Source organism: Taeniopygia guttata, chromosome 1 (assembly GCF_048771995.1).
Source record: "Taeniopygia guttata chromosome 1, bTaeGut7.mat, whole genome shotgun sequence".
NCBI classification, from domain to species: domain Eukaryota; kingdom Metazoa; phylum Chordata; class Aves; order Passeriformes; family Estrildidae; genus Taeniopygia; species Taeniopygia guttata.
The window spans coordinates 100,401,213-100,421,420 of NC_133024.1; the positions used below are offsets into that span (position 1 = coordinate 100,401,213).

Here is a 20,208-nt window from a genome sequence, read left to right on the forward strand (position 1 = left end):
ACCAGCAATCTCTCCAGGAATGTGCAGGCTGATGATAAAAAAATGCAGGTTGCATGCTTCCAGACAGATGGCTACACTATTTAGAACTGTCCTGGGACCTCTGGGGATGTTGCAGCACCTTGGAAACCCTGAGGAAAATCACATACACTCCTTCAGGACAATGTTGTCTTTAGCAGCAGAGCCACTCCCTGCCTGCAGAACAAAATATCCAGCAAGTCTGCTGGAAGGTGCCAAGTACTTGCTTTCCAAGCAGTGAAGTGCTATAGACTAAAGGCAACCTAGGAAAAATGCCTTTTGAGACAACTGATCAATATTTTCACTTTGCCCTTTGTTTTCCTGGAGGTCAGCTGCTGTTACTGATGTTATTGCCTCATGAAGGAAGCCTAAATCTGCTTAGTAGTGTAAAACTGACTTGCAAAATTCAAATTTCCAACACATTACATGCCAGTAAAGATTCCACAAGAGGCTCCTGTAGAGACTTGCCTTTACCAACACGTTAGCAAGAATTGCTTTATCCCTTGGGACACTGGAAACTGCACTATCCAGCTACTCCCGGATGGATTTCGTGATTGCAAAAGTGATATTATTTTCAGGCTTTTTTTCTTAGATGTGAAAATCAGTAGTATTATTTTGCTTCTTTTACACATCCTGGAGTACCTAAGTCATAGTACATGTCAAGGAAGCTGCAAGGCAGCAGCACAAAGATAGGATGCTGAGTATTGCCAGTGCCCTGCACTGTCACCAGCACTAGAAGCTGAAGAAAGTTTAACTAATTTTCAGTCCTCCAGCAAACTGATACCAAGCCTGGGTTTGTTTTTCTGAGCAAGAACTAACCAAATACATGAAAAGTTAGGCTTCTTCACAGCATCTTTATGAGATGAGAGATGGCTACCTCCTTCCTACTCTGTGTTACAGACAAAGAGAGGGAAAAATCGCATTAGCCACAAGTGTCTTTATTAATGGAACGGGGGGAAGCCAAGGAAGAAGGTGAACAGTACAGTGGGGATCCATATGAGGCTGTATTTTGGAAACAGATAGGACTTTCAGTCCTCTCTGATGGAGGTGAGGTAGTTTGAGAGGCACATTTCCACTGGAAATTATGCCTTAAACATTAATCACTTGTGCTGCACTTGAGCTTTGTGCAACCCGCAGGAATCAAGGACTCAGCAGACACAAGCACTTGTGCTGCCAACAGGTGAATGAGATTTACTTTCTGGGTGGTTTTTTGTTTTGTTTTTGGGTTTTTTTAAGTGTCTTTTTTTGTTGTTGTTTTTTTTTTTTTTTGTTTGTTTGTTTTTTGTTTGGTTTTTTTTTTTTTCTTGACGAGGAACAGGGGAGAAGTGCCCCCGGCGCGCCCTGCAGCCGGCAGGGAAAGGAGGCTGGCTGCGGAGATCAGCAGCTGTCATACGGTGGGAGGACCCTACAACACCGAGTTAAATCTTAACTTTGCTGTGCATTTCCCAAGGGATGGATGCCTGTGACGTTAAAGGGAAACTGTTTCAACACTTTATGCTTTTAAAAGCTCACACGGAGCAGCACATTAGGCACTCGAACGGAGCCACAGAATCAATGAGGCTGGAAAAGATTTCTGATATCCTCGAGCCCAGCCCATGACCCGACACCACCACGGCACTGAGTGCCATGTCCACTCTTCCCTTAAACACCTCCAGCGATCACCAGCCCCCTGGGCAGCCCATTTCAGTGCCTAATCACGCTTTCGGAGAAGAAAGTCTTCTCAATTCCGAGAAGAAATTCCTCCGAAGATCCAAAATTCCCCCTGACGCGAGGCCGCACGAGGCGCGCAGGAACGCGCGGGGCCGTGTGAGGGAATCCGATCTTCCCCACACTGAATGACCTTTAATGACCTTTAATGACATTTCGCCTCTGGCCGCCAGGGGGCGTTGCGCGGGCGGCCGCCGCAGCGCAGGCCCGCGCATGCGCAGAGAGCGCGGACGCAGGCCGGGCGGCGGTCGCGGCCGAGGCGGCTGAAGGAGAGCGGCGGACGGGGCCGCGCTGCCCACCCCTCCCGCTCCATGCGCAAGATGCTGCTGGCCGCGCTCTCCCGATTGCTGCAGGGCCCGGCGGCCGCCGGGAGGACGGTGAGTGCGGCCGCTGAGCGCGGCCGGTGCGGCCCGGCCGGGAGCGGTGCGGTGCGAGGGGCACGGCTCCGGGAGAGCCCGGGAGGGACGGCGGGAGCTGCCCGGGAACGGGGGTCCGGCGGCGGAAGGGAGCAGCTGAAGGAAAATTAATGGGAAAAAAACCCCAAAAAACAACCCCACGTTGTTTTTTTTTCCCCTCGCTCTGCGTGACGATCGCAGGTGACAGTGAAATGGTGGTCGCGTGCAGGAGCTCGGTTTTTAAGCCGATAATGGCGCAGGGCTTGATCGATACTGCCCGTGCTTACTTAGCCTGCACAGGTCAGCTCCCGCAGAGGGATCTGCTCGGCCCGATTGCAGTTCAGCTCCTGACTGCCCTGCTTCATCTCCCTTTGCTCAGCCAGCGGCCCCTTTCAACCTCTGCATGAATTGTGTTTCAAAGTTTGTTATTTTTTTATTAGTGTGAGTCACTTCTTGTATTTTATGCTTGTTGTGTGAAAAATTGTGCTTTTACCGCTTCATTCAGCTTATTCCACTGTAATGACTGTGGCCACGAGGAAAAATTAACCCTACTGAAAAAAGACTTGTTGGCAAGACCAGAGTTAAAAGATACTTTTTTGGTAACTGGAAATCAGGTGCCGTTTTGCCATGGAGAGCAGATGTGTTGCTGCAGCCCCCTTCTGAGGCAGCTCTCTCACCCAGGCATTCACTGTATGAGGATGACTGCATCCATCAGAAAAACACAGGGGAGAAAATTTACTGGAAGCTGTCACTATCTGTCTTTGGGTTGCACATCTAGGAGTATTTCCTACTTTACAATAGAATTTCTAGATTAAATTTTGCAAATATGGGTGCCTAAAATTTGTCCCTTACTGCAAGTACTTGGCCTGCTCTGGAGATACTGTGTTCTCCTGGAATGCCAAAGTAAATCTGGTTCAGATATTTCAATAAAGACTTTTAGATCCTACTGCTTACCAAATATGTAAATATTTGTCTTGTATTGTTCCTATGCCTCTGTAGTGAAGGCATAAATTACCAAATAAACAGAGGTAGACTTAATCTATAAAGCAGTATCTCATATATGCTTTGAGCATTTTCCAAAGTGTACAGATGGATTTCCATGTATAGAAACTAGCACTTGCAGTGTTCTTTTCTAGTTGGATAATAATTTGCTGACTTCTCCTCCCCTCATTATTTGATACAGCTACTTACTCTTTTTTTTTTTTTTTTTTTTTTTTTTTTTCTTCCAAATGCTGCTAACCTAGGGAGCCGTTAGCGAGGTAAGGCCTCAGTCAGTCTCATCAAAGTTTACTTTTGATAGACGTACTGCCCACATATCAGGGCTTTGGATCAGACTCCTCAGTGTGCTTTTATGTCTATGCAGGGTAGGGAGTTTAACCAGGTGGCCTAAAGAGATCCCTCCCGACCCTGGCCATTCTGTGATACTGTGAATCCAAACTGTGGATTTACTTCCAGCTCTAGAAGTAAAATAGCTTTTCTTCACCAATAATACTGATACATTGTGGTAAATAGTATAGAAACTAGGTGTAAATTAAAACTTCTAAATATGTAATCTGATAACAGGGCAAGGTGAATGGGGGCAGTGTTACTGATAAATTTGATTGATACATAACAGAGGAGGTCACCAGGATGGGTTGAGAATTTTCTCCCAAGATTGACGCGTGTCAGTCAGACCTTTTTTGGAGATGGTGACTTGAACATTCTCAAAATTTTGGTGGAGTCTACCTTCTGCTGGAATCTACCTCCTGGCTGAAGGAGCTGCTGAAGTTTTTTGTAACTTAATTAGCAGTACAGTCTTGCCACTAAAGATGCAGTGTTCCTTACATTGTGGCCACAGTGCATGCATGGATATGGGCCCATCCTGTCTGACACTGCAGTGAAACTTGCTAAAGTCATCTCAAATCACCACCATTCATTAGTCAACAGCCCGTGTTCCTTCTTTAAGAGGGACCAGTAATGTATTTTTAGATATCCTTCCTATCTCTCCTCTACCATGCCACCCTTTCTGTTGTTCTGTGTTTCTTGTATCCTCAGGAACCTTCTGAGTTTCCATGGAGTAGCCATAGTAGTGGCCATGCTGTTATAGAAATTATGCTCTCTCTCTCTCTCCATTGTTATGGCTTTGAATTCCCCCAATTTCTCTTCCTATTGAAAAGGAAAAGTGAGAGTAGTTTACATTTCAGATATCTGCTGGATTTCTTTTGTTTGGTTAGTTTTGGGGTTTTTTTTGTTCTATCTAGTCAAAATTCCATTTAGCACAGAGTCAGCAAAGTCTGTGTTGGTTGTCTCTCCTTATATTGTTAGCCTGGCATGTGAAGGGATAAACAATTATTTTTGTGGTTTTGATGATCTTCATTGTCAAAAGTTTTGAAACTTACCAGGTTTATTTTAGATAATCAACGGTATTACCAGTTTAAATTCTCTTTTTCTAATCTTAATTTTAAATAATGGGTTTTAAAGGATTTTGATTTACAGACTAAAAGTTCCCTAGTCTTATGGGATATGCCACTGCTGAGTCTAGTTTATAAGTTATTTCAGTTTGGGAGTACTCATAGAAATTACTTAAAAAGTCACATACTTTTACTTGATAATTACATTTAAACATTGCTCATGCTTTGGTTTTGTCTTTTTTTTAAGGCCTCTCGAGTGGTGGTAGCATCGCGTAACTATGGAGACTTCGCAAGTGAGGCTACATTTGAGATTAAGGTAAAGAAGAACACTTAATCCTGGCATTCTTTGTAAGCATTTGTTAGAGATCTTAACCTGATGGACTGGTCCCCGTGTCTCTTTCAGTTAGAAAATATGGTTTGAATTTCCAGAACCAAACCCCTCACTATCTGACCTGATTACTAAGTGCAGCTGGAAGTACTGCGTTGGCAGTGTGTGGTTATGTTACTTGTTTCTTAAGAATGTGAAGTGGTGATTTTTTTGCAGCTGTTATATTACAATGCAGCTGTGAGAACAGCGTCAGAAAGGAGATAAATAACCTTTTCTGTTCTGTTGTTTCCTTAATGCTTTTCAAACAATTAGGTGTTTGCAGTCTATCCCAAACATGCAGCTGTTTGAAATCTGTGGGGGTTTTTGAGGAAAAAAAGTTGGCATCCTTTCAGTGTTTGACTTGGTGCTGCTCAGAAAATGTGTGTTATATTCTGTCAGCTTTCCACTTTGGCTGGGTCTTAGGAAAAAGTGGTGTTTCTATTGGCAGTAGCTTTTTGCTGGTGTTTCATTCAGGAGTTGATGAAGGCAAATCTGAAAGAAATAATTTGGGTTGCTCTCCACCCTCTCCCTATTTGGCTGTGCCTGTGAAGTATGAAAATTGTTTCAGGTGGAAGGGAAGGAATATATGTTTATATGAAAAGTCTTTTTTTTAGTAGTTTAATATTTGATCCTGTGTTGATAACAAGATTCCAGAGTTTCTGTTCTGTGAACTTTGAAGCAGAGTTGTCTTGAGTAGTGTGCCCAGGTGTTATATCCAGTTCACCTAGGTGTCAGTGGATTTGCTCTGGAGTGACTTTCACTTTGATATAAACTGTCTTTAACCTATATAGAAGTATTTTGGCTATTTAATCTGCACTGACAGAGTAATTTGTTTAATCTCTTTCACAGAACTTATTGTTTATTTATAGAGGTAGCAGAGGTGAGGGCCAGTCTTAGGGCCAGATCTTACAAACAGAGGACTCTCTTGATCTTTCTTATCTCTTCACTAAGCCTCTGTAGCTCTTTTCAAGTATTTGGTGTGCAACAACCGTGGAAGTGTGCTTTTTGCCAAATTTCCAGAGGACTTTAGTTCATTTTCTGCTTGTAGGAATAATGAGGCTTTATGTTCTGAGTAGAAATCTGTCTTTAATAAAAGTAAGGGTTTTATTTCCCTGAATTTTGAAACAGTGCGCAACTGTCCTAACCTATGAGTTCAGGTTTTGCTGGCTTTCTTTTTTAGAAGGAATTACACTCTGAATTTGAAAATGGCAGATCATAAAAAAATTAATAATACTTGTAAAGAGAATGAGTGATTTCAGGAAATAATGACTTGTTTAACTTGCAGCAATGTGACCTCCATCGACTGGAGGAAGGGCCGGGCACCACAGCAGTGATGACTCGAGAGGAGGGGCTGCACTACTACAAGAGCATGCAGACCATCCGACGCATGGAGCTCAAGTCTGACCAGCTCTACAAGCAGAAGATCATTCGTGGCTTCTGCCACTTATATGATGGTCAGGTAAGAACTCTTGGCTAGGAGGTTTTATATTGTCTTACCTTATTTAATGTAGGGATTTTAATAGAGTGGAGAATATGTACATTGCCAGAGGAGGTAGGAGGAGAGACACAAAGGCAGGGAAGGGCACAGTGCAGCTGAAGATCAGCTGAATGTGAGGAATAAGGCCTCCATTTGAAGGCCTCCATTTTCCCCCTCAAGTTTCATTGGTGGCTTTTGTTTCTGTATCTCATGGATCATGTGCCCACTAAAAAGCAACAGCCAGGAGAAGAAACTTCATGAACTTACTGAAACTTTGCTGTCTGTCCATTATCCCCTGATGTTTTTGAATTGTGATTGTTGAGATACTTCGTTGGAGGGGAAAATTCTTCAGATATTTACAGATTCGGGTTCCTCTCCCATGTGCCTTTGCTAGTCAGTCTGCTTGGCATATAGAGCCCAAGGCTGTTGTAGCTCCAGGCCTGTTATCAATCCTTGGGATTTAAGTCAGTCTCCTGTATATCTGCTCTTCCTGTGACCTGCCAGTATTTGATGTGTGTAGGATCAGCAGTGTGCCACAGTGCTGACTGTGGGGGCTGTGTGTTTTTCTTCATTGTTAAACTTCTTTGTCCTGTGTAACAGGAGGCTTGCTGTGTGGGGATTGAGGCTGCCATAAAGCCCACAGACCATGTGATAACAGCGTACAGAGCCCACGGCTTCACCTTCACCCGAGGAGTGCCTGTCCGGGAGATTCTCGCGGAACTTACAGGTTTGTGCTCAGCCGAGTGAGGATCACTTGCTGCTGTGCTTGTGTCAGATTTTTTTTTCTCAAATTCAAAGTGATGTTGATGCACAAAGTATACTGGACCTTCAGAAGCAGTCTAGATACCAGAATGGATCAGTTGCTTCACTTTTATGAATCAGTGATTTTTATTGTGAAAATTAACACACGAAGAATATTTAAGTGCTAATACTTCTAAAGCACAAATTCATAAGATTTTTCTAGATACTCTATGCTGTATTCATTGTGCTGCAGCAGGTTTGAATTTGCTGATGGTAGGCATCTGCTTTCAGTGGGACAGAGCATTATCCTCCCTAGGAGACAGACCTGGATTTTCAGAATTAGGCTGATGAAGTCTTAGGAAGACTGGTAAACTTTGCCTATAATGATAAACTGAATGATTTGTAAAAATTTGACTGCGACAAGAATATTAAGTGATAATCAAGACAGAGATTTTGCAGAAAGGAGAGATGGCTGTCTACAGTAGGATTGAGGATGGAGCAGAGAAGAGAGGATCAACCTGATGAACTCTTATGAAATCTGTGAACTTGAGGAGCTTGAAGGCCTTTATGCATAAAGACTTGATAATAAAGACTTGATCTGAGAATCTGCATGCTTGAAATATTAGTATAGGAAAGCCTGTTTGGGGGTTAGACAAGTGGTATGATTTTGTAAACTAAGAATTGTGTGTGTTAAGAATGCATATATGTAATGTGCAGAAAAGCCCGGAATCCAGTGGTGACTGATTTGCCAAGTGTCACTGGATACTGGGAAATCAGAAAGTAAATGGGAAGAAAGTAATGACTGTAGCCAACTATGGGCCCTGAAACTACAAATATGAGTGATAATGTAGTAGGAATTTTTGTCATTTCATGACACTCATAATTTTCTTTAACATTATACTTGACTTTATTGGGGCTCTTTCAATTGGGAAGGAGTGGCTATAGTTAGTAAAGAGACTTATTCCAGAAAATGACACTTGGGGAAGTTCTTAAAACTGCTGCTAGAACTCATTCTTGCAAAGAAAGATCTTGACTACAAATGGCAAACTGAAAGACAGCATGAGTTACAATGACAGAATTCAAAAATCTTTGAAGAAGGAAGCAGAGTCACCCAAAATAAAACCAGTAGATAAGATCCTATAGGAAACAAGCTATAGAAAAGGACTTCTGAGGAGAATTGACAATGACATGAGATATGAGTTTGTGTTCTAAGAAAAGTAGAAAATGTAGCAAAAAGTAACATTGGTTAATCAGGCGTTCTTAAATACATTCTAAAACACAAGAAGGGACTATACAAAAAGTGGAGGGAGCTTACTAAATGTAAATTGCACTTATTCATAAAACTATTTTTTTTTTAATTTAACTTTTTTTTCCTTTGGTCTCAACTGGCAGAATCTGTAACAGCTCCTGCAAAACCAATTCATAAACGTAGCAAAAGTATGAGAAATATCACTAATAAAAAAGATCCACTATAAAGTAAGAAAGAGAAGTACAAAATTCAGAAAGAGTCTCAAGACACTTGTAAAATTAACGCTAAGGCAAAAAAACCGACCAGACAAGCTGAGCTTATTAGAAATAAAATGCAATCTTCTATGAATAGTAACAAGACAGATAAGAATAGGAAATGGAGTGGGCTGATGAGAAATTCTGTGTTCTTAGATGGGCTCAGTTAAATAGGGTTTGTTGTAATGCTTCATGGATCACTGGTTATCTTCAAACTACACCTTGAATGAAGCTGGGCTGGGTGACTAATGTTTATATTGGGGTGGAATGGGGAGCATTTGTTGGGAGTTTTTCAGTGTCCTGTTGGCAATTTTTACGTGTGGTTATTGTCAAAGAGAAGACTAGTCTAAATTATTGCAACTAATTTGGAACAGTATTCTTACTTTTCTTGCAGAAGCCAAAAGTAATAATATACTTCTTGCAGATTACGATATGAGACCTTGTTGTCCATAAAAAAACACCCCATATTTATCTGAATGTGCTTTTGTGTAGGACACTGAAACTTCTGGTTGGTTTTGAAATTTCTTAATCTCATGCATATTTCCAGAATGCCATTATTGTTCTGTCTTCCCTCCCTTTTCTTATTTATTTTCTGAGATGTTTAATTGTAAACTTGTATGAGAGAGGCCATCATGTCTTAACTCCTCGCAGATCATGGTCTTAGTGTTATTACCTTTAGGGACTGAATTAGATGTTTCCATTTGTATAGTATTTTTCCTCCAAAAAAGAAATTGCTTGTTATTCATGTTTCAGGTCGAAAAGGAGGATGTGCAAAGGGAAAAGGAGGTTCAATGCATATGTATACCAAAAACTTTTACGGTGGCAACGGTATTGTTGGTGCTCAGGTATATACATTACTTCTGTTTTAAAGCACAAGCTGAATTTAGCTTGTGTCCTGTTGCCAGGCAGTGTTTCCTCTCAGTTTTTGTGGTGTGTGAGCTTGTGTGCAGATACCATTGCTCTGTGGCTGGTAGGTCTTATTCTGGTGTGCTCACCATTTTGTAAACAGTAGCAAAAATAATTCAAATTGAAAATACCATTCATATTTATATTTTGGCTGCAATAACATTTGTAACAAAGGGAAGCGGGTGGGTAAGAGCTTGTTTGTTGAGCAGGTCTCTAACAGCCTAAATGTCTCCTTGAAGTTCACAGGCTGCCTATCTTCAACTCCTTAAAATGCTGTTCTAAAATGTTTTGTCCTGTACTCTGTGGCAGGTTCCTCTTGGAGCAGGGATTGCTCTGGCCTGTAAATACTATGATAAAAATGAAATCTGCGTGGCCTTGTATGGGGATGGTGCAGCTAATCAGGTAAAGCAGCATGGCTGGGAAGAATCAATTTTCCTTCTGTGCTCTGTGAGCTCTGCCTTTACTCCAGTGGGTGGAAGAGCACATTTTGCAACCCAGGCAGTATTGATAAACTCCATGGAGGTGGCCAGGCATGTTGGAGAATTTGGCCATGGCCACCTCTTATTTGAGTTGTCTTAGATGTTTGAACAGGGATATGTTCCAACAACTGTGTAGTCCTCAGAGAGGTGATTTAGGTGAACAGTTAAGAAGTTAATTGCTAGCAGCTCTTTATGTATCAGGAATGTACCATGTGCTTGCAGTGTTTTATCATATTTTGGACCTGTGTAAACATCTGTCCTTCCCCACTCCTGTTTTGAGCTTGGCCCTTGTAGCTGTAGTGGAAGGAAAGCTTTTTGGCTCCTTCTGTTCTGGAACACTTTGGATACTCAGCGGCTAATGAAGCTAATGGTTAATTATGTGAATGGTACTCGAGTCTTGGGAGGAGGGGTTTCCAGTTGTGCACAGCTCACCTCAGTGTGACACCCTGAACTGTCTGTACTGTAAGGAGAGCTCTGAAGGATGGCAGTGAAGATGACAGTGCTGCTGCATAAGGAGATATGTGTAATTCAGGTTTCTGAAGACTGAGAAGAGGACAGAGCATTCTGGCAGAGCCAGTTACTATGGATATTCCAGCCAGTGTTTTCATGTTATCAGCTGAGACAATAAGCAGTAAGCCAAATAAGCAGTTGGTGATTTAGAGTGTACCACTGATGGTTTCACACTTTCAAAGCACAGGTGGAGATCTCAGTTCATGGTTTTCCCTGAATTTGATTCAGAGCAATCAAGGCTGACTGCAGTTACTGCAGTCAAACTTAACTTTGCTGTAGCAGCATCCTGCCAGATTAATCAATTGTCAAGTTTTTAAATGACTGTTGCTGAAATACCCGAGTTAAAATTGAAGGTTTTGTGGTACCCTAAGACAGATACTGATTCAGGCTTAAAAATGTACTTCTGTAAACTAGTGGTTAAGATGAAAGTTACCTTATATAGTGTAGCTTCTCTTTTTATTCCTTCTGAGCTGTAGCAAATGGCTGGTTTCAGATCACTTTTAGTATTAAAATTTCTAGACCTCTGCAACTATAGGATTTTCAGTAGAGCTTAATGCTTCAAGGCTGAGCTCCCTGATGGGATGTAACTTAATTTTATTTCAGGGCCAGATATTTGAAACATACAACATGGCTGCCTTATGGAAGTTGCCTTGTATTTTTGTCTGTGAGAACAATCGGTATGGGATGGGAACATCAGTTGAAAGAGCTGCAGCCAGCACTGACTACTACAAAAGAGGATACTTCATTCCAGGTCTGAGGGTGAGTATACCTTTTTTTCAGGGGAAATGTGTGTGCACATACCTACACAATGCATACATTGGTATTTGCTTTATTTTTGCATATATTTACTTGAAGCTGAATTCTATTCCACTTGTGGAAAAACTGAGATTGGAAGTTTGGAGGCTGGGATTTTTTTGCCTTAACATCTCTTTTCTCATTACCAGGTGGATGGCATGGATATTCTCTGTGTCCGAGAAGCAGTGAAGTTTGCAGCCGAGTACTGTAGATCTGGAAAAGTAAGTCTGTAACTGGCATTCCTTCTCCATGGGTGGAATTCTTGCAAGCTATTGCTGCATCAGTAGTTCCTCAATTTGTATTAACCAAACACTTATTTATACTGTCATTTTTTCCCATTTCTACCACAGTTATATTCTGTTGTGAAAGGTGTTATGACTGTCAGGCAGTTGTGATTTTTGTGTTGAGTTATGGGAATCATCAAGGAAAGCAATAATCATTCTATATTTACAAGAAATGGAAAGTGAAATAAAGGTTTTGTGAGTCAATGTTAGTGTCCATCACCCAAATACAGTAAGAGTGGTTTTGAAGATTTTCAACACTTGAAGCAGTGAAGGTTCTGTGAGGTAATTTGAAATATTCTGGGTAACGGTGGAAGGAAGGAGATTGTAAAGCTACTCAATGAAAACACGAAAAGAAATGCTTACAATATCAGCACATGCTTTCATTTGGAAATAATTAGGTTTCATTTTACTATGTGAAACTATATGTGCTAATATTATGTAAATTAAACTGAGAAAAACCTATTGAATAAAAATAATTGATCACTGGTGCAATTCAGCTCTAGCAAATAGTTGCTGCTGTAACAAGTTGGTCATTCATGGTGGCAACACTCAGTATTGCTTTTCATTTCAAGGGTCCCCTTGTGATGGAGTTACAGACATATCGTTACCATGGCCACAGTATGAGTGACCCTGGAATAAGGTACTGTCACATTCTTCTTTCTTTTCACTGAAAAGAAGTACTGATGGTCAAATTCTAAGAGATTAAACTGGAAATTCAGTGTTTAAATCAGATGTCATATGCATTTAAAGGTTACGATGAAATTGCTATGAGCAGCCTGCTCACTAATCTCGTTTTCAGCTGATAATCTGTAGCTATGTAACACACTTATTTTAATGCAGAATTAATAGATGTGGGTTTAGAACAAGCACAAAGTCAGTTAAACTTCTGTGCTCTCTATTAATGAATTCTGCTTTCAGTGTGGCCTTACAGTGTGTCCTAATGAAGATTTGGCTAAATAGCATCATGCTTTTCTGGGGTTTTAAAAGGATTAAAATCCTGTAAGGTAAAATTACAGCACAGTTTGGACTGCCCAGACAAGTAGAACACATCCTAAAAATACAAACATCCAGGTGCTAGAGACATTTGGGCATTGCTCCAACTGAGAAGGCTGAATGTGTCTCCATGAAGTAGAGGTGTATCCCAGCTCTTCATTGGAAACTTGGAGTGACTTGGAAGCATGTACATGTCATGCAGCCCCCTCTGCAGGGGGGAAGGGTTAGGAGGAAATAAGACCCTTCAGGATGACTGTCTCAGGCTGGGTTTGCTCCCCTTTCCCTTGAGTCTGGAGCTACTTCTGTTCAGTTGGTATTTACAGATCTCTCTCCGGAGGCCTTTGGCTCTTGCTGTGCCGTCCTTTGGGTGATGAATGTTCCGTGTTGTCACTGCATCCTTTTCAACTCTTTGGACTCTTTCTAGGAATGAGCTGTGTCCAGAACCTCACTCTGCTCCAGGGTTCATGTCTTTGCCTGTCTTGTTCCTAGCTATCGTACTAGAGAAGAAATTCAAGAAGTGAGAAGCAAAAGTGATCCCATTACTTTGCTGAAGGACAGAATGGTCAACAACAACCTTGCTAGTGTTGAAGAACTAAAGGTATGGTTTTAGTTGCTGTGTAAGGAAGTTCTTGAGCAGTCACACACTGATGATCTCCAGAAAGCACATCACTGGGCATTATGCTTTCTTTCAAGTTCTTTAAGGTTTGCTTTAAAATCACTTTTATATGGTGAAGTTTTGTTGCAGACAGCTCCTGAAGTTGTGTTCTGCTGGAAAGGCCTTTTGCTTTTGTGTGCTGTGTAAGGCTGGGAGCTGCCATTTGCTAACAGATAGAAATCAAAATTACCTGGGCTTTCTTGATTTCCCAGGAAGGAGGTGAGTCTTGGAAAGGGATATTACTAAATGTGAAGAATCCTAGTTAAGGAGTGAGGAACCCACAAATCCTGTGGAGCCCCCTAGGCTCAGTGGGCTCATGTTCCTTGGTCAGTAAGGCACCAGTACTACCCAAAATGATGCAGTTTAGTAGGGAAGGAGTTTAAAAAGGTTTTTAATTTTATATTTCTAATAATTGTTAACTAACTCTGACTGATACTTTATCATAGCATATAAATTCAAAGTTATGATACTTTTTCTGAGCTGTCTTCTAATAAGCATGCATTTCTGTTTTAGGAAATTGATGTGGCAGTAAGGAAGGAGATTGAGGAAGCTGCTCAGTTTGCTACCACTGACCCAGAGCCTCCCCTGGAAGAACTGGGTCACCACATCTTCTTCAATGAGCCACCCTTTGAAGTGCGTGGTCCAAACCAGTGGATAAAGTACAAGTCTGTCAGCTAAAGGCTTTTTATTGGTGTAACTTATTCATAAGAATAAGTGAATGTATTTACAGGAACTATAATAAACAACTCTTAAGCTTATTTAAGAGCTCTTTCAAAAGAGGAAATCTGTAAGGAAATCCATCTGAGTATGGAATTTCTTAAATGTGATGAATGTTTCAGAAGAAGCTAAGTCAGGAGAAAGTGGTTTATTTAAAGTGCTATATATTTGCTTTACTGACTTTCTTTGGATCACTGTATGTGTTATGTACAGTGTAAAAAGAAAAATAAAAATTAAACATTATCAACCTTTATCTAATGGTCTATTTTGTTTCATTAACTCTTTCCCAGAAACTCCACTAAAAATATCATTTACGTGCTCTGGTTTTGCTACAGAAAAGTCACTAATTAAAAACATCACACCAGGCTTTTCTCAGTAGTTCAGTGAGAGTAGCTTTAATACAAAAAGCTGTATAAATCCATCTACAATGAGGTGATATGCTGTAGCGTATCCTGTCCCTGCTCAAACCATCAGCCAGCAGAAGTAACACATTTTAAGTTCACAGTTTTCACAGTGCTGAAGCCAATTCAGGTAGGTTTTTTCTCAGCTAATGTTTTGTATTACATTGACAGGAATCATATGCTTTAGTCTTGTCATAAATGACTTACATACATTGACACTGACTTAAAAGCTGTTACTTTTCACTGTGTTTTACACTGATGGTCAAACAAGCTACATAACTGTGCAAAACCTGCAAGGCCACTGTACATATAAATATATACATCTAACAGTTTAAGTGCTGGGAATATATTTCATTTGCTTATTCCCCTTTTATTTTCTTCCAAAGCATTGACCTGCACTGAGGTCTTGCCGGATGTTTGTCGGTGGTTTAGGATTGCATTCCAGATTCTGCAGCGAAGACCGCCCCTGCATGAAGGGAAATGGAGAACAGTTAGGGAAAACTCCCTTGTCTCCATTACCTTAAACTGAGCAAGAAATCCTAAGGATAGACTCGTTATGACAGTACATAGCAAACTACACTGTATTATGGTTATAGCTAAAACTACTTCCAGGTCAGCCAGGGGTTAACGATGACAAAAAGACCTGAATCAATGGGTAGGAAAAATAAATTCTTTATGCCTGTTTTTCATATGATTACATCATGAAGGGTGCAAAAAAAGGTCCAACCTTGATAAATGCCAAAGCAGATGGCTCGAAGCATCCTCAGTGCAGTTGTGTCAGTTAAGATGTGAAAACTTTTATCAGAAAATCTGAGAGGAAACTGATGGCAGTTGCCCCTGAACTGTCACTGACCTATTGAAATAACCAAACTTTAAAAGGTTTTTAACAAAATATGTTAATTAGGCTCTTAACAATGAACTAGAAAATATTTTCTTACCGCAGCTGAAGATACCACAGGTCATCTTTGGTGATATCATTAAGTACAGCACTTAGAGTGTAATCTTCTTCAGCAAACTAAAAGGCAAATTTATTCATAAACAAATATTCCTTCTTTGAAACCAAACTGCTAATTATGACTAAAATTCAGATATTTTAAAATGTGATTTTATTTTTACCCTCTTAATGGTATCCAAGTCTGCTCCTTGTTGTTTCAGCCAGTTCATGAGCTCAGGATCTGCATTCTCTCTAAAAGTTGCTGCAGACTGCTGGGAATCTTTAACAAAAAACAAAGGTTAATACACCTCAAAACTAGGGCAAAAGTGGTTGTTTACAGGTAACTGAAGCTTAAGCTATACGGTTTTGCATCCTTTCAACAAACACATGATCTCATATGTTTTTGTGTAGCTGCAGTATCTTAATTCTGCAGTATCTCCTCATACCTTTGGGTTTAAGTTTTAATTGAAGCAATTGTAATTCCTGAGTCTTCTGCTCCAAAGATTGTCGTAAGAGGGTCTGATACTCTTTCTCCTTCTGAACGAGATTTTCCAAAAGCCTTGTAGCATATAAGAAAGATCAAACACAACAAGATTGAGTATAAATCTAACTGAAAAAACACCATTTTTAATGAGTACCACAGGACAGAGGCATTTGTGAGGAGTACTGTAGTAAGTAACATCTCTAATGGCTTAGAGATTTCATTTTGGTTGTCTGAGACTCAGGAGTGCCACTTGAAGGTTTTCACCTGCAGAATTTAGTAAATAGCTCATAAATTCTGTTCCTACTTTTGTGCAGCCTCCCTGGGCAGAGTTGCTGCCTTTATACTGTAATTTACTACTGAACAATGTAACACTGATGTTTTACCAGGGACTTTCTGATCTCGGATTTACATCACATGCATAAAGAAGAATGGGAACTTCAGCTGTTAACCCTACACATGTAACCCATGCTGGCAGCACCCTACACATGTAACCCACGAGAAACAGGGCAGGGCTCTGCAGAGCTCTGCTGGTGCTAATTAGGGGCCAGCCTGTCCCGTGAGTCAGGACAGAGCTGCTCTGGCCTTTCCTTGCAGGAACAGCTTTGAGGCACTGACACCAGGTCATGGGGCATCAAAGGAGTAGGAAGGAAATTGGCACAGTTACACAAACCTAATTACTTCCCTATAGAAATCCAACGTGACATTCTGCAATTAATATATTAATTACACAGAAACAAATGCTGTACTGAATGATCTTCAGTTGCCGTACTATACTGCCAGTGTAATCCAAATCCACTTGTGTTCCCAGAAGGCTTTATTGCAAGGCAGTAGGTGAGCAGTAGTATGGGTAAGTATGTACCCATCAGTGTAGAAAGCACAGTCTGAGAGCTTTTCAAAGACTGCCTGAACATACATCCAGAGTCTTTACAGGAGATTTTACCTTAAGGTGTCATGTTTAAGTCTGCCCAGCTCCTGGCTGAGCTGCTGCTGAACCTTGTGTGACACCACAGAACTGAGGGTGCTGATCCCCGATGTGATGGCAGCATCCTCAGCCCCATTTTGTTCAGAGGGCTGGAAACTCTCCTCCACTTCATCAGCATCCTTGTCCCCACATTCAGTTTCTGATGCTGGCTCAAAGTGAGTGCAAAGCTCTGGTAAAAGAAAAGAGGTGAAGAACAAGATATTTTTGGTAATTCTGTCTTCAGAGGTTGTGCGGTCTGTTCGTCACTACTGTGGGCGGGTATATATATATATATATATATATATATATATATATATATGCATCATGTCTTTTATTGCAACACTGAGCACGGGAGTAGTGAAGCCTTGAGTGAGCTGGAGCACAGATTCTCTGGCATTGATTCTAGAATGAATGGTGCACTAGCAGAGGTAGAGCTGTAGGTCATAGTTGTAGTTGGGACAAATATCATGAGATGAGTAATAAGTCAATAAGTAAAAAAGTGGTTTTCCCTAATGTCCTAGGCCAAAGAGTGTAAAAGCATTCCTCTTCTCCAGGGAGAATTTCTAGCCCCACTTCTCAGAACTTGCTGCAGGTGGCCACCCTTATTACCAAAGAACAGCTGCAATTTTTCTTGTACAAAATCCTAAAAAATTTGGCCACTTTGGCTTTAAAAGCCATGGCAACTTTGGACTGAAAGGGATCACTAAGTCTCTCAGAACATTCCCATAATGGAAGGGGTGCTCAGCATTTTAAACAGTTACAAAACTACTTAAATATTTCCTAGTATAAATATTTCCTAATATAACTCATTCCTAGACAGTAGTTAGACATTTATCTTCCTGGTGGTTTTCCCTATTGTCCATCTATGGGTCAAAAACCATCCTCTTTCTCATATTGATGTACTCCCTTCCACACATCTGCTCCATAGCTCATTAATAATTTTTCAGAACACATAACCAGACCTGTGCAGTTTTAACTACCCTGGATGTCATTAATATGTACAGAATAATTTTCTTTCTTACTAGAAAATCTCCAGCTTGGACTGAATTTAATTTGCCTTTTTTTGTCATGTTTGGACCACACTGGGGGCGCAGAACCCCTGTTTATCTCCTCATTATGTGCTTTTGTACTGCAAGTACAGCATTAATCCTCCAGATCAACACTTCTTTCTCTGCAACACTCTGACCCCATGTCTTTTGATGAGTGGTACATGGGGTGCAGTTTATAGCATGCTGAAAGAGTAAACAACTGAACTGTTCCATTTGCTACAGCTCTTTGATATGCAGAACACATTTTTAAAAAAAAAAATATTATTTTCAGCTGCTTTGATTTACCTGGAATAAGAATAGTGACTGCTGCTTGGACTGCACGGCGGATGATGTTATCCATTGCAAACATCCAATGGGGTCTTATTAAGTGATTTCTTAACACTTTGTTCACCTGTAAAAGTAGCAGCAAACACCATTTGCTCACACCTTAGGAAAGAGAATCTTATTTTCCAATAGTAATAATATGCTTTATAAGGTTAAAAACTGCATACAGCACTAAAAGCTTCCCACCTTTCAAAGTCTAAACAATAGATTTGACAGTTTTAGGCTACAGGTTTCAAACCATTTCAAACCAGACTATGACATTCAAACTCTTTTCCAGTACAAGGAGGGAGAGGAGTGAGGAACAATGGGGAAACTGCAAACCCCTGGCATGAGCTTTGTCCAGGAGAAACCTGATGTAATGGAAGGTGTCTCTGCTCATGGAAGGGGGGTTGGAAATAAATTATCTTTAAGGTCTCTTCCAACCTAAACCATTCCTCTGCCCCTACACGAGGAAAGGAACTCACTGCATCCTGGAATCCAAACAGCACCAGATGAATCTGATTGATGGAAGTGCTGTCAAAGTCCAAATCCATTTTCAACTTGGATATTGTAGAAGCCATCATTCTCTGCTCAGGAGAGTGTATGAAGTCCCTTAAAATCTCAATAATCTGCTTGATGTGGTCCACTGAAAGTTGCAGTTCTTCAGAGCTCTGGAGAAAATATTATGAATGTATATCAAATGAATCACAGAGTCATTAAACATCTATTGAGTAGCATTAATATTCTTAGGGTTACATCACTTTGCTTACATATATTTCACATTATTGAACAGAATTACAGAACTTTTGTTTATTCAAAGTTCTCTAGTTTTATCTTTTCTTAAAAAAAAAAAAAAGTAATTTCTGTTTTCAAAAAAACCCTGTGAATCTACTAGCTACTGTGGCTGTCACAAAGGGAAGAGGTTCCAAATTATATCTATGCATTCCTGCAATGTACTGCAGAGGGCAGCTCTCCTCCATAAAAACAGCAAAATGAGTCGATAAGAGACCCAATTTTTTTAGATACTATCCTTTCAATAAGCTGAATCTGGACTTCTATCTAATCATGCGGATATTTATTTCCTTAGGAAAAAAAAGTATGTTTATATATGCATTTATCCCAAGTGAAAAAAGGTCTAAAATGACACAGTGATCCACCAGTGCTTATTTTATGATTTTCAGTCTATAACCCCCCACAGTTAAAGCCATCCAAATGTCTATAAGAACAACCTCTGTAATTAAAAGGTAAAGGACTATCACATAAATTATGGAAAAGAGATGATGACAACAGTGCTATAGAACAGCTGGAGACTGAACCAGGACTTGCTGCTACTAAATAATCCTTCATTGCAGAAAATGCTTGGGGCCCTGGTTATTTCTGACTCTGAATTTTAATTGTTTGTAAGGCTATCAGCTGTTTTGCAGTTTAAGCTCAGAGCAGAAATGTACCCCAGCTGCTTCCCCAGCCTGAGTTTGTGGTCTGTAGAGCCCTACAGGAGCCCCTGTGCTGGGTTTGCTGGGGAAGGAGCACAGGGAGCAGCAAACCCTGGGCTGTGCAGAGCTGACCATGGAGCAGCAGGGCTTGACAGCCAAGCCACAAATGTCAACAGCTGGCTGGGGACACCACACCAAGAGTCAGCACACTCCCCTTTATGGGAGTGCAGTCCAGGTGAAAAAACATAGCTTTAGTAAGAATAAATGATGGGAGAGTGTCACAAAGAAGTGTGCTGGAGATTGCCCAAAAATCACTGACAAGGGTATGAGCAAAAGTCAGTTTCACCAGAGAGAGGCTCATCAGAAGCAGACATTAAGAAGAAAAGGCTGTTACAGGTGTGGCAATGTTTGGCTGTGCATTAACCATTCTATGATTTTTTTTCTTGTTCCTCTTCACAGTAACTAAACCTTCCCACCCAACCTTCCCCTCTTCAGAAAATCTACCTTAGCTTTCTTAAGATTCACATCCTGCAGTCTTGACCTCTAGTTAACAAATGTTTTCTTAAAAAATTGTTAATCAGGTCTCTACCTTTAAAGTAGAATATACCTATTCCTATGTGGTGTTTTAGCTCCATGTCCTTAAAAGCCAAAAGAAAAGACAATATCAAAACCATCCAACTCACCAACCTCAGCTCTCCACAATCCCACA

The 20,208-nt window shown here is 40.7% G+C and overlaps 2 protein-coding genes across 4 annotated transcripts in view; one reads left to right on the plus strand and one right to left on the minus strand.

The window, feature by feature from the left end:
* Positions 1 to 1,911: 1,911 nt before the first annotated feature.
* PDHA1 (pyruvate dehydrogenase E1 subunit alpha 1) lies at positions 1,912 to 14,187 on the plus strand. Of its 2 annotated transcripts, XM_004174931.6 has the most exons (12): positions 1,918 to 2,099; positions 3,362 to 3,376; positions 4,755 to 4,823; positions 6,160 to 6,333; positions 6,952 to 7,078; positions 9,349 to 9,440; positions 9,811 to 9,903; positions 11,094 to 11,249; positions 11,435 to 11,506; positions 12,142 to 12,209; positions 13,052 to 13,160; positions 13,731 to 14,187. In XM_004174931.6, the coding sequence occupies exons 1-12, from the start codon at positions 2,034 to 2,036 to the stop codon at positions 13,893 to 13,895; spliced, it is 1,206 nt and encodes a 401-aa protein (XP_004174979.1). In that variant the 5' UTR covers positions 1,918 to 2,033; the 3' UTR covers positions 13,896 to 14,187. The 2 variants fall into 2 exon arrangements, with proteins under 2 accessions (XP_002196835.1, XP_004174979.1); XM_002196799.6 differs by lacking the exon at positions 3,362 to 3,376 and having other exon boundaries at positions 1,912 to 2,099.
* A 114-nt stretch (positions 14,188 to 14,301) lies between these two features.
* MAP3K15 (mitogen-activated protein kinase kinase kinase 15) overlaps positions 14,302 to 20,208 on the minus strand; it is an 81,867-nt gene continuing 75,960 nt past the window's right edge. For both annotated transcript variants that reach the window (XM_002193331.6, XM_072934423.1), the window contains 7 exons: positions 18,552 to 18,737; positions 18,049 to 18,154; positions 16,694 to 16,904; positions 15,716 to 15,828; positions 15,452 to 15,549; positions 15,274 to 15,350; positions 14,302 to 14,801 (listed from right to left, as the gene is read on the minus strand). In XM_002193331.6, the coding sequence (XP_002193367.6) occupies positions 14,687 to 14,801; positions 15,274 to 15,350; positions 15,452 to 15,549; positions 15,716 to 15,828; positions 16,694 to 16,904; positions 18,049 to 18,154; positions 18,552 to 18,737 (906 nt within the window). In that variant the 3' untranslated portion in view covers positions 14,302 to 14,686. The remainder of the gene's footprint in view (positions 14,802 to 15,273; positions 15,351 to 15,451; positions 15,550 to 15,715; positions 15,829 to 16,693; positions 16,905 to 18,048; positions 18,155 to 18,551; positions 18,738 to 20,208) is intronic.